This window comes from Lactuca virosa, chromosome 8, assembly GCF_052849685.1.
Source record: "Lactuca virosa cultivar CGN04683 chromosome 8, Lactuca_virosa_CGN04683_v6, whole genome shotgun sequence".
NCBI lineage: Eukaryota > Viridiplantae > Streptophyta > Magnoliopsida > Asterales > Asteraceae > Lactuca > Lactuca virosa.
In genome coordinates this window covers 433,255-446,584 of record NC_136433.1, presented here as the reverse complement: position 1 = coordinate 446,584, position 13,330 = coordinate 433,255, and the positions used below count along the sequence as shown (strand labels likewise).

Genomic DNA, 13,330 nt, shown 5'->3' with positions numbered 1-13,330 from the left:
ACCTAACATACAACTCCTACTGGTGGGCCGGCATTGTGGCCGTAGACCCACCGCTACTGGAAGGTAACTCACCTCAAACGAGTAGCTGCTGAATATCTGTGCGAGGAATCTCTGACTGCTGCTGCTCCGGAAGTCCTCCGGCTATAATCCCCACAAAACACTTAATCAGAATCCTGATATCTACCCTTAGGGTAAAATGACTATTTTACCCCAGACCAAGTCCAAGTCAAAGTCAAAGTCAAGGTCAAAGTCAACTTCCAGTTGACCCGACTCGCCGAGTTGGGTCGTCAACTCGTCGAGTCCCTATCTCTTCAACTGTCCTCCTCCACGTCCCTACTCGTCGAGTTTAGCAACGACTCGACGAGTTCTCCTTCTAACACAACCTCAGATGAATCTTCATCCGACTCGCCGAGCGGTATGAACACTCGTCGAGTCCGTCTTCATCCTAAGAACACGTCCTGTCCTCGACTCGCCGAGTTGTATGAACAACTCGTCGAGTTCATCTTCAAGGGTTGGTAGATTGCCTTGGACTCGCCGAGTCTGTTCTAGCACTCTTCGAGTCTCATGAACTCCAGGTCTAAAACGAAGTCCAATGCGTTGGGTCACTCTTCCTGTCCTGCTACAACCCTACTAACACCCAACTGAGTCCTTTTGACCCTCAATAGATATGGGACTCAAAGCCTTGGACTCGCCGAGTCCCAAGAATGGACTCGCCGAGTCGGTAACGTCCACACCCTAAATCCTCGATTTCTGATGTATAACTCATGACCAAAAGATAGATCTGGGCTCCTACAATCGTTCTAGCACGTAAAGTTACAAACTTTACGTGCATGCATGGGACTTTGAGTCCAAAAGGTCCTAAAACAAGCTCTTGGGTTGCATGGAGTCTTTCTTGGGTGTAAAAGCACCCACTTTTTGCCTTGTGACCCCTTTAAGGACCTAGATCTGAAGCCTTGTCCGCAACCACGCTTGCATTCATGGTTGGCTACCTAAAATGGCTTATAAAAGCCCTAAATCTCCACAAAATGGGATCTAGCAAATGAACAAGCAAGTTAGCAACTTTATACCTTCTGAGGACTGAAAATGAAGCACAAACTCGAACCCCTCTGGTTTCCTCTTGTTTCCTCAAGCCTTTCTCCTTCCTTCTTAAGACTATCAACACCAAAATCCACCAAAATGGCTTAGATTGCTTCAACAACGGCTAGGGTTTTCTATAGAGGGTTTCTGGGAGCATAAAGGGACAATGGATGTTGTATAAGGTTGTTTAAATAGGGTGCAAACCCTTAGATTAGGGTTTTGTCCAGACAGAGCCTACTCGTCGAGTCCGGGACCCGACTCGACGAGTCCATCACTTAAATCCCGCGTCTCATCCCGCTTCTACTCGGCGAGTTGGGCGTTCAACTCGTCGAGTCCCAGGCCAAAAATGGAACATTACTTAAATAAAATACATACCGGGAAACAGGTGCTACATATATGTTCATTGGTGTACTCCATCCCCCTCAAGGTTGTCTTAAGGACATGTATGGCTGAGGAATCCACTTAGCAGTAATGTCCATCCCGATGATGATCCTTAGGCTAGGTCCCTTGTGATAGGTGTTTAGGGACTTAAAGTGAGGATAACGGGAACGGGTAATCAGGGTTATTGTTGGTTGATGAAATTAATAAATTTATTGTTGGTTGATGAAATTAATAAATTTATTATTATTTATGGGTTAAAAACCCTATATGCTAACCAGGCTCCCAAGCCTGACCCACTCAGCTTTTTATATTACATGTAGTGGACCCAGAGCATAGTTTGGATGATGAAGATAGATTTTTGGATTATAGGCCAGTAGTTGTAAATAACTGTTGTAAGGCTTATGATGTATTGTTTATGCTTTTGGTCTGTATCGGAACATGACCTCCCGAGATTTTAATATATAATGAAAATACATATTTCTTTAAGAAATGTTTTGATAAATTTTTATCATATTTTGTTTTGGAGACAAATTCCGCAACATCTTTTAAAAGATTACTCTGATTTTATTTTAAAAGCATAAATTAAATCGGTCTTTTCTGGCCGAGGAATTTGGGGATGTCACAGTTCAAATCTTGCTTGGTGGGTACATTATAGAGAGCTTAATTTAGAGCTTAAAGTCATCTTTATCAACTTCCTAATTGCCAAAAGGAACCAAAATCTTCAAATGATGTATCACTTTATTCTTCTTTGGTTTTGTTTAATCTTTCTAAGTTCTTGAAAATGATCATTGGTAGGTATAAAATGGTTTTAGTTTATTCAAACAAAAATGTTTCCATTGTTAATTACGTTAATATTTGAGACTAAAATTGGACTATTTTATAATAAAAACCCAACAATGACAACACCAGGAACAAGATCAACTTTGATGCTGCCTTTATTCTTGACCGTTGCTTCTGTCCACCATATCTTTGTCCCACATCTCTTTTCCTCTCCTCACCTGATCTCTCAATGTATCTTGTTTTTTTTCTTGTTATCGGTATCACACAACCAACCAGACAATATATGTGTTGTTCCCATCGAAGCCCACAAAAATACACATTACACATAGTTTTCTTGTTTCTTTTCCCTTTCCCTATCCATAATATAAGAAACCCTAGAATCCATCTTGATTTAAGATAAGGAATACCTTAATTGACCTTCATTGCATGAACCGAACTTAGGAATAATAGTTACCATTTGATAAATGTTAATGTATATAATTTCCACATACTTTTATGTGCTTTGGTGTCATGAGTTGTTTGCTTGGTGATGGGTTGATGGTGCGTGTGTCGACGCTGATTGGTTGATAGTGGTGTTATTTCTAGGTCGACATGGTAACCGTTGATGCAATCATAGATCATGATGTTCTTGTTGTCCTGTTGACAGTTGATTCGACATTCATTATAGTTTGCTAGTTTATATGGATTTTTGCTCTAGTCTTGCCATAGCAGGCGAGGAGTTCCAAAGCCTATATCAGTTTCTAATGCCATTATATAAAAATTATTATCTTAATTTGCTAATTAATCATGCTGAATTTATAAATAAATGTTATAAAACGTTTATTAATGTACAAAATTGATGTAAAATGAAATGATCGTGTAAATGTAGTTAAAATATTTTGTGAACATTGTGATCAAATAATTGGATATGGCATCACTAGTCCCGAATTTCCTTTTCTCCGACGCACCACCCAATAAAGCTATCACTTCTACTTCCCATCCCCGCCCCAAACTAACCCTCCCATCCCCTCCCATCCTTTCGCAGTAAACTACTATGAAGTGCTTGCTATGGTTACCCTTGTTTCCATCTCTCATTCTAATGCCCCTCCTTTTCGCATCACCCAATTCAGAACCTGTCCAATCTTTCCACCCAAACTCATCCCCGCCGGCCACCACCATCCCCGCATTCCCTGAACAATCAGAAGCCACTGGATGCCCTTTAGACCTCCCCAACGACCTCTTCACAAGCGTCAAATCTGCCTGTACTGGGAAACATGTCTCGGGGAAGCTTAGACGGTCAAGGTGCTGCCCAGTCCTCGCGGCGTGGCTCTACTCTGCCTACTCTGCAACCGCACTGAGCAAAGCTGTCAAAGAACCACTCCAAACGGCGTCGTACTATGATCTCCCTCTCCTTCCTAACGACTCGGAAACGTGCATCGATAACCTTGAAAATGGACTGAAGAGCAAAGGAATAGAATTGATGAGGTCGAACGAATCGTGCGACGTTGTCTACTGTGAATGCGGCATCAGATTGCATCCTTTGAGTTGTACGGAAGCGTTTTCGGTTAATCCAAGGGGAGAGTTGGTTGGCAATCACAACGTAAAGATGTTAGAGAAGGATTGCTTGAATAATCCGGCCGTTAATGGATTCTCTGGTCTCGATGGCTGCTCCAAATGCTTGAAAACCCTTCACCTGGTTAGCTTTCCGATTCTTCCCTTTGCACACACACCAATTTCACTCTTTGGATACTAGGGTTCTTAATTGGTAAAGGTGCTTTTTTCTGGTGTGCTAGTTCAGACACGCTGTATTGTGGCGCGTGGGTACCACGTTCATGCCTTATAGAAGCGTTTACATTCGGGCATCTTATTAGAAATATATATGGGTGTATATGTGATTGATTATGATACTAATTTAGATAATAAGGATTTTATCCATTCAGCACTGGACTTATAGCTAGAAAATAAGAAACATTCTCCAAATAATGATATGATTATGGAGATAATTGTATGATTAGGTAGGTAACTAATGGGCTATATGATTATGTGATAAGTTGGAGGTGTTACTACGTGCAATCATTATCTGTAGTAAATAGAGGGGAATGTAGGGAGTCTTTTTCAATCTTTTAATATTTGAAAGCGACTTTCAAGTCTTTTTCTATTAGTAATCATAAATAATATCACTCTCGTTACTTCTGTCTTATCTCATTCACAACCTGTATTGATTTAAGAAAAATGGAAGAACACATCAATTTTAATAGGAAGAAATGAAAGCGGCATCATGAAATACACAAATAAACGAAAGTATGTTGACATTTCTTGTAATTTGCCTTTTGATTTTTTTACTAATGAGCTGACTATACTCGCAACAAAATCTTCTAGAATCAGACAAGCAAATTCCTTCACATGTTCACCTGTGACATTTGGATGGACAATATCCAATTTGGTCTTGAATAAGTCCAAGATAACGTTTCAGATTTTATTGCAAGTTGTCAATAGTCTGTTTGTGACATTATTGCTTCAAGGAACCCCTATGCACACAGTAATCGACATAAACATAATTATTTCAAGAGCACGAGCTTTTACACCAATTATTGTATGTGGTTTATTAGGCTACCTGAAAAGCTAGCTGCTAGCTGAAATGATGGGTTTATTCATGTATGCAGCTTAACAAGAGTAATCATGTAAATGGAAGCAAATCAGAGGAGAGAACAAGTAAAATACACAATGAAGATTGTGAGGTGATGGGTTTAACATGGCTTCTTGCTAAGAACAGGTCAGCATACATACATACGGTTTCTGGTGTCCTAAGAGCCATGATGATGATGACTCAAGATGGGAATTCCAATTCCAATTCAATTCCCGACTCATGCACCCTCAACAGGGATGGAATGCCATTAGCCGTTGATTCTTCCGAAATCAACAACTCTTCATCATCCGCTATCCTCCCTCTTTTTTTACTTCACCTTCTTTGTATGTTTCTTAGTCTCTCAATCCACCAACTACTTGATAGCATCATGTAGTCCCATAATGCTGTTATGCGTATCACCTTCCTCGCCATTTACCTCTAAAAGTTGATTGTATATGTTATTTGGTACACATGGAAATGTAATTCTTTGTTGTATTTTTTAAGTTTTTTGTTTCTTTCCTTTCATCGTGGTTTCAAGTAGTTTCCAAATGGTATTGTAGTAGCAAGTAGTTTCTCAAAGTTTAATGAGTTGGAAACTTGTGCATATAAGAAAAATAAGAATTTGAAGAGTTTATAACTATAAGTACCATGTGGATTGTTAATCCAAAGGTTATAAGGTAAGCCCATAACGTCAGTCATTAATTTAAGTTAATCCAGAAGTTATTGGATTGTTTTATAATTGTGGATTTCTCGTGATTTTTAATTGTTATGAAAGGATATAACTGTGGTTTAATTTGAGGTCTTAATACTAAAGAAAAAGAATACGAAGATAAATTAGGAAGGTGTGGGCCTCCACTAACATGGTATGCTCAGATCTCAGTCTAAATCTCTGGCATTGACATGCAATCGGACAATGTCATTTGCATAGGGCCCCGTGAGAACTAAACACATTATACTTGTACATACTTTGAGCATCTAAATACCATGACCTATTTGTGTGTTTTGTTTTGATGTTATTTTCGTGTGCAAGGAATCCTTTTTACCCAATGTTTTAGAAACCAGTTTTTAGGTGAACCGGTCTAATGATCAGTTTCCGGTTCAACCGTAAATTCAACCACCAGTCTACATTTGGTAGTGTGTGCGTCGGCCTTCGATTTGTGTATACTCCGGATAACTTGATCGATCTAGTTATTCAATTTTCTTTGAAAAATAGACTGTTTTTAATGAGCTAAGTGAAATCCAACTATCAAAGTCAAATAAACTGCTTCAAACGGTTTTTAACCGGTTCTATTAGACCTGTTCATTCTGGTTTTAAAATAAACCGTCTGGTTCAATCTGTCTAGAACTTAGCATAAAATTGATCGTTGTTGAACCACTCTCATCTCCGGTTTCTTGTCCAACTGATCGATTTTCTTGTCCAACTGATCGATTCGAATCGGTTTTTTAAACACCACCTTTATTTAAAAAGTCATCCATCAATATAATTTCCATCGACCGGTTCCCAATACAAGGAAAAGACAAAAAGCACAAGTATATATATATATATATATATATATATATATATATATATATATATATATATATATTCGCTGATATTATTTTTAAAAAAAACGTCAATTTTTTTATTTCAAACGATCGCTTGAACGACAACCTTCTATTATTGGACTGATATCTATATCGATTATATCGGAAATCAAACCTTTTTTCTTCAATCGATTGCTTGAACAACGTCCTTCAATTACTGGACTGATATCTAAGTCTATTACTTGCGATTCCATATTTCGATGATCTATTCCATTCACTATCACAGATGTAAGATGAAAAGTTATTAAGCCATTCCCGCTAACAACAATCATCTGCGGGAAAAGTAAACCGATCCCGCTTAATTAATTATCACTACATTAGCATATTCTCGATAGTCGCTTAGGTTACTACTTTTCAGCCCTTTTTTTTTCAATTATATTTATCCTAAAAATTGAAATTTTATAGAAAATTCAATGCCATGTGTCATTACATTATTAGTTCTTTATGATTTAACCATATTATTCATTTTCTATGGATTTTAAATCTCTCTCTCTCTCTCTATATATATATATATATATATATATATATATATATATATATATATATATATATATATATATATATATATATGATTTTACTGTTTCTAAAGTCAAAAAAATAAACAAATAAATAAAATTAGATATCTGAAACTATTTTTTTCCTATATATTTCTATTGATTTTTTTTAAGGATTTTAAGCTTTCTAGTGTTCACGCGTTTTCCATTGAAACGCGCCACTATATATATATATATATATATATATATATATATATATATATATATATATATATATATATACCTTAATAAGAATTTAGCCTTAAATACTGATTTTTAAGAGGTACAACACTTAATGCACTATATACAATTAGTTAAAGCATTAAAATCTTATTTGGTCAACAGTAAAAAAGTCAAAGATAAAGGCTCGTCATCTCTGAAATATAGCATCTCAACCTGAACAAACTCTTAATTAGTCAAAATTGAATCGGTATTTCCTCACATTATTCAGCCGATTGAATCCGTCAATGGAAGATATACTTATATGGCATCTCCTCTCTCAGTTCGGTCGCCATGGTGTTGCCTTCAACCACTCACAATCGCCATCTCTCTCTAAAAATACCCTAAAATCCATCACCACGCTGCCATCCCTCTATTTCTGTCGAGAAAAAATCACCTTAAACCCTAGATGATGTTGCCTTCTCCACCACCATCATTGATATTATAGATTACATTTTTTTTCTTTCTAATTTATGTTTTATTTGGATTTTCAGGACTCAAGAGACGATGCACGACCATCACCGCCCTCTGTTCCAGTCGTAATCCTCCAAGTATGATTTCACATAATCTTTCGATCACCTTATTCCTCTCTCTTTCCTTCACATGTTTCGGTCACCACCACACACCACCCTGTTCTCTCTTTAAAAATTGTAGACACTACCCCAATGCAAATAAGCTTTTAACCTATTCCGTGAAGTGTTTATTTGTTTTTGTAGTTGTTTTGTTTTGAAGAACAAAGCAAGACACCCCATGTGTTCGATGGAATGCCCCAAATAAGATGCGCATGCTTATTATGCTCCATCTATTCTCTTTCTCATGCTCATGGTAGGATTATTGATGGGTATACATATACTTCAATTATGTTTTCATCTTTTTGGTAACTTTGAGTTCTAACAGTTTCAACTATTTTGCTTCACGTTTGTTTTTTTTACTCTTTTGAGAAGGACTTCAAAAAAAGAGTCGCAAACTCATGGTGTTCCAATAGGTTTGATTTTATTTTCTTTTTATTGCAAGTTTTTTTTCCTGAGTCTGTTGTGTTATTGAAGCTGGGAGATATTCCGTTTTTACTTCAACTGAATCAATAACTGTCGGTAAGTTTCTTTTATATTTTCCCTAAATTTTTTCTATATAGCTTTAATGGTGCTCTATGTGTCCCTTTCTCAATTTTGTACCAATATATGTTTGATTTTGGAAAGAAGTAAAACAAAACAATATTTACATTGTGGCTTGAAATCAGTGGAAATTTGGCTCTTTTGAATGGGCCATTATATAATCTATTTCTGCCAATTGTTATCTGATTATTTAGTGTATCAGATAATCAGTTATGAGTTTGACCACCCATCTCGTTTAATATATTAGTAGATGAGCTTTATTTGAATGTTTCTCAATCTGTGGAAGTGATTTTTTTAGAGAGGATGCATATCTTATTCCATGCACATCTAAAAAGGATTCATTGAACTTTTCAATGACATGTTTCAATCTCGAGTGTGCCCTTCAGGTTTTGTGACTGGGATGCCGAGGATCACAAAACAAGGTGTGAAGTAACCATGCAAATATACTTGGTACCCTTAATATTTACCCCTCAATCGATGTGCCGGTTAACCACACACGCTCTAACGATACTATTATAAACATTAAGTTACCCTTTGCCTACCTTGTTAAGTCCAGGTTAGTGTGCCGGTTAACCACACACGCTCCACTAACAGCTTAAACAAAGTGCAAAGTGCAATTTCATGGATTAGCACCTTATTCACATTTTCCTAAGTAACTAAATTGGGAATTTATAAAAGGTTTAGTTACTTAGTATTTATCATTAATACTTTTAATGAAGAGAGAATTATAGTCCTTGTCCTACCTGTTCGGCTAACGACCCTCCACCAGTCAAGGAAGCGGTGGGTGAGAGTGGACACCCATTAAACTGCCATTTTATAGGCAGTAACCTTATACCCCCCCTTATAGACCGGCTTCGTGAATGAGGCCTACTAATGGTAAGACGACTTGCTCTTATACATATAATATATTAAACTTTTAATATTATAATAGTATAAGGGTGTATTTTAGACATTTAAAATACTTGGTGGTTTAATCTATTAATTAAACTATACTCTTAATTTAATTAAATTTAAACCATGTCATTATGGAATTATTAATTCTCTTTTAATTAAACACTTTAATTATCTATTAATAAAGTCCATAAGAGTTAATTGAATTATTTAATAAAAACATCATAATTCCAATTATTAAATTCAAAATTAAAACCATTTAATTAATTGTTTAAGTTATGAACCCAAGAGTTTTAGAATTCAATTCTTTTTTTATCATAAAAAAACTTTTTCCAAATTCCAAAACTTGAGGGCAAGTTTTGTAACTCTTGAAAACTTTTGGATTCCATAACTTATGGAGTTAAATACTTGTTTTATGATGAATATTTTCATGTTCCATAACTTAAGAACAAGTTATGGAATTCTTTAAAACATTAAGACTAAGTTTTGTAAATCCATAAAAAACTTTGAATCGATTTTTTTTAAAACCTTTTCATATCCATAACTTATGGAGGTTTCAAAAAACTATTTAGATCAAACTTTTAAAACTAATAAAATAATCATATCATTTTATCTTTTACTAAATTTGACCTAATTCAACTCATATAGCAAATGATTCAAATTTTACAAATAATTAGTTTTTCACAAAAACAAGTAATTATCTTAAAATTTGACAAACGTCATGTTTTTTTTTTCCTTTTTTTTCCAACTTGAAAATAAAACATTTGCATCAATATAACAGAAAACAACCCATGGCGCTGATACCACTGTTGGGTTTTGAGCATTCTAACACTCCTATGGTGTACATGCAACCCTATAAACCTTGGATCTATGTTTTCTCTATTATACATGCAAATATTAAATATTCCAAGGTTTCATCCTAACTAGCATATTATGAAGCACCTATACTACAAAGTTCTAGTTAGATGACATACCTTTTGATGTAGCTTGATGTCTTCAAGCTTTAAGAGCTTAGCCCCAATAGTGTGGAAGCCTCAAGTGGAATCACAAATCACCAAAACACCTTGGAAAACCTTTAGAGAATATGGATACTTGGCTCACACTATGAAATCGGTTATTGCCCTCTTTAGTGTATCCACACTAGCCACTAGCATAATTTCATGAACCATAAGACCCTTTATATAGTGTGGAGGATTAGGGTTAAACCCTAATACCCATGACCTTTCATTTCCTAGGATCCATGGGTTAAAGCTCCATGGACTATCCATGAAGACTTAGCCCAACCTAAATGAACTTGGCCCACTACACACACATATATATATATATATATATATATATATATATATATATAAGAGTCCATATTTAATTAGTTCCTTTTGATCAATTAATTAATTATAAATTAATTCTTGATCAATACTAATTAAATAATATGATTATATATTAATATATTAGAACTTATAATATATTAATATAAATCATAAATATACTATTCTCAAAAGACTATCCATATAAATTGTGTCGGTGAAGTGCAACCCAAATGGACCATGCCGGGTCGGGTCAAGTACATACCAAATATAGTTATGGACTTAGACATTAATCCAACAGATGATACCCAGACCTCAAGTCTATCTTGGAAAACCAAGATGCGCCCTGTAACTGATCGAAGAGATCGTCTATCCTCGGGAGTGGGTAACGGTTCTTCACCGTCAACTTATTCAACTCCCGATAATCAATACATATCCGGTGCGAACCGTCCTTCTTCCGGACAAAAAGTATCGGTGCTCCCCATGGAGAACTGCTAGGTCGAATGAACTGCTTGCCCAACAGTTCCTGTAGCTGCGACGACAGCTCCTGCATCTCTGGTGGTGCCAATCGGTACGACGCCTTAGCAATAGGGGCCGCACCTGGTACCAGGTCGATCCTGAACTCGACCTGCCTCTCCGGAGGTATCCCTGGCAACTCCTCCGGAAACACATCTGCGAACTCCCTGACCACCGGTACATCGGAAACCGAAATATGATCCCTGACTCGCGTATCTACCACATACGCTAGATAACCCGCACACCCGTGCTGAATGTACTGCCGAGCCCTGGCAGCTGAACAAAACCCTGATCTCACTTTGGTGCCCTCACCATATACAATCAGTTCTCCCCCTCTTGGGGTTCGAACTACCACTCGCTGGCCCTCGCAATCAATCATAGCACCGAACCGACTGAGCCAATCCATGCCCACAATCACGCACACCTCCCCCATGGGGATCAGAATCAAATCTATCGGAAAGGATACCCCGAAAATCTCCAAGTCACACCCTCTATAAACTGAAGAAGTAGAAACCCCGTGCTCGTTGGCGATAGATACTCGCAACGGACACTCTAGCTCGCCCACAGGCGCACTGAACTCCCTACTAAACGACTGAGATACGAAGGACCGACTCGCCCCCGAGTCAAATAAGACCAAAGCAGGCAAGGAGTTCACTAAAAAAGTACCTATCCACAGGTACAACAGATAAGCATACAACAGATATAGGAAACAAGATAAAGGATATAAGCATACTAGCAACCACATCTGGTGCTGCTCTGGCCTCCTCCGCTCTAAGTTGTAAGGCACGACCCTGAGCCTTCGGAGGCTCTGCCCTGACTGGTCTTCCATCCGTGATCCTCAAAGTAGCCAGCGCTGGAGCCTACGCCAGTTTGGCGGCGAGTAACGGGCAGTTGGCCTTCAAATGGCCAACCTGATCACAATGGTAACATAACTTCATACTCGGTATCGGAACGGCCTGGCGACAATCCTTCGCATAGTGCCCCTCCTTGCCACACATGTGGCACCCACTGTTGGCTCGACACACACCAGAATGACCCTTGCCACACTTCCCACAAGTGCGGCTCTGCTGACCCCCGATCCTAGTATCAGCGGTCTTAGACCGCTTCGGCGCCGGCTAAGAATGTGTCGGGGCTTGCCGCTGTTCTCTCAACTGCTGCTCAATCTCCAACTCACGCCGTCTGGCGGCCTCCTGCAACTCTAGAAGAGTATCACATCGCTGGGTAGACACAAACTGACGGATATCCATCTTGAGCATGCTCAGATAACGGGTCATCTGAGCCTGCTCTGAAGCAAACTCCGGGCAAAACATCGCCCTCTCAGTGAACATCCGGGTGATCTCCGTCACCAACTCCCCATCCTGTCTCAAACTCAGAAACTCCTGTGCCAATCGCTCCCGCTCAACCCGTGGAATGTAACGGGCGTGGAACATATGAACTGCTCCCAAGTAACAGCAGCTCTCTGATCATCAGTGTACGACCCAGTCGCAAGTCTCCACCAGTCCTTGGCCCCAGACCTAAGCAGGTTCAGAGCACACCTGACCTTCTGGTCAGCAGGACACGAGCAGGTGAAGAAACACCCCTCCACGTCTGAAATCCATCTCATAGCCTTGATGGGATCCTGCGTCCCATCAAAAGTAGGGGGCTTCGTGTTATCGAAGTCCCTGTACTGAAAACCTCTACCAACTCCTCCTCCTGCCGCTGATACAGCTGATGTAGCTGCTGTGGCGGCTGTCTCTGCAAGGGCTGCATAACGCTCATCAAAATACTCCACCATGGCGGTCTTAATCGACCCGAACATCTCCGGTAACTGAGCCCGGAATGCAGCAGCAACCTCATCATGCAGGATCTCTCGAATCTTGGCATCCAACTCCTCTGTACCCATCTGCACCACCGGCTCAGGTGGTGTCGGCCCCTCCTGGCCTCTGTCCCCTGATCCTGATCCGGAACCGGATCCAGCCACGAAGCGCCCCGTCATCACCAATCTGAAACATACCACAAGATATCAGATAATCCATATAAACCACTGGGAACCAACTCCCTACTAACCCTATGGATTGTGACTTACTTGACATGCGTATGGGTCCTGTGCTTTCAGTAGTACGGGACCATACTACCTTCCACACCTACCCATATTTGTCTCAAGCATCATTACAATGCCCTAGCGGAATTCACAACATGGCGAGCGCTCAACCCTCACCATAGAGGAAAGATATACATCTCATAACTGGCCTCCCGGCCTCACTCAACCCTCCTATCCATGAAACTTCCACCAACCCTGCAGCACTAGTGTATGCTAGCCATACATAACGCTGGACCCTATAGACTTTC

General features: G+C 38.9%; 1 protein-coding gene across 1 annotated transcript; it reads left to right on the top strand.

Moving 5' to 3' along the window:
• The first annotated feature begins 3,151 nt into the window (after window positions 1-3,151).
• Window positions 3,152-5,368, top strand: LOC145132243 (GPI-anchored protein). Its single transcript, XM_079066958.1, has 2 exons — window positions 3,152-3,913; window positions 4,881-5,368. Exons 1-2 carry the CDS (start codon window positions 3,272-3,274, stop codon window positions 5,235-5,237), a joined length of 999 nt encoding a protein of 332 aa, XP_078923084.1. The 5' UTR covers window positions 3,152-3,271; the 3' UTR covers window positions 5,238-5,368.
• Window positions 5,369-13,330: the final 7,962 nt, after the last annotated feature.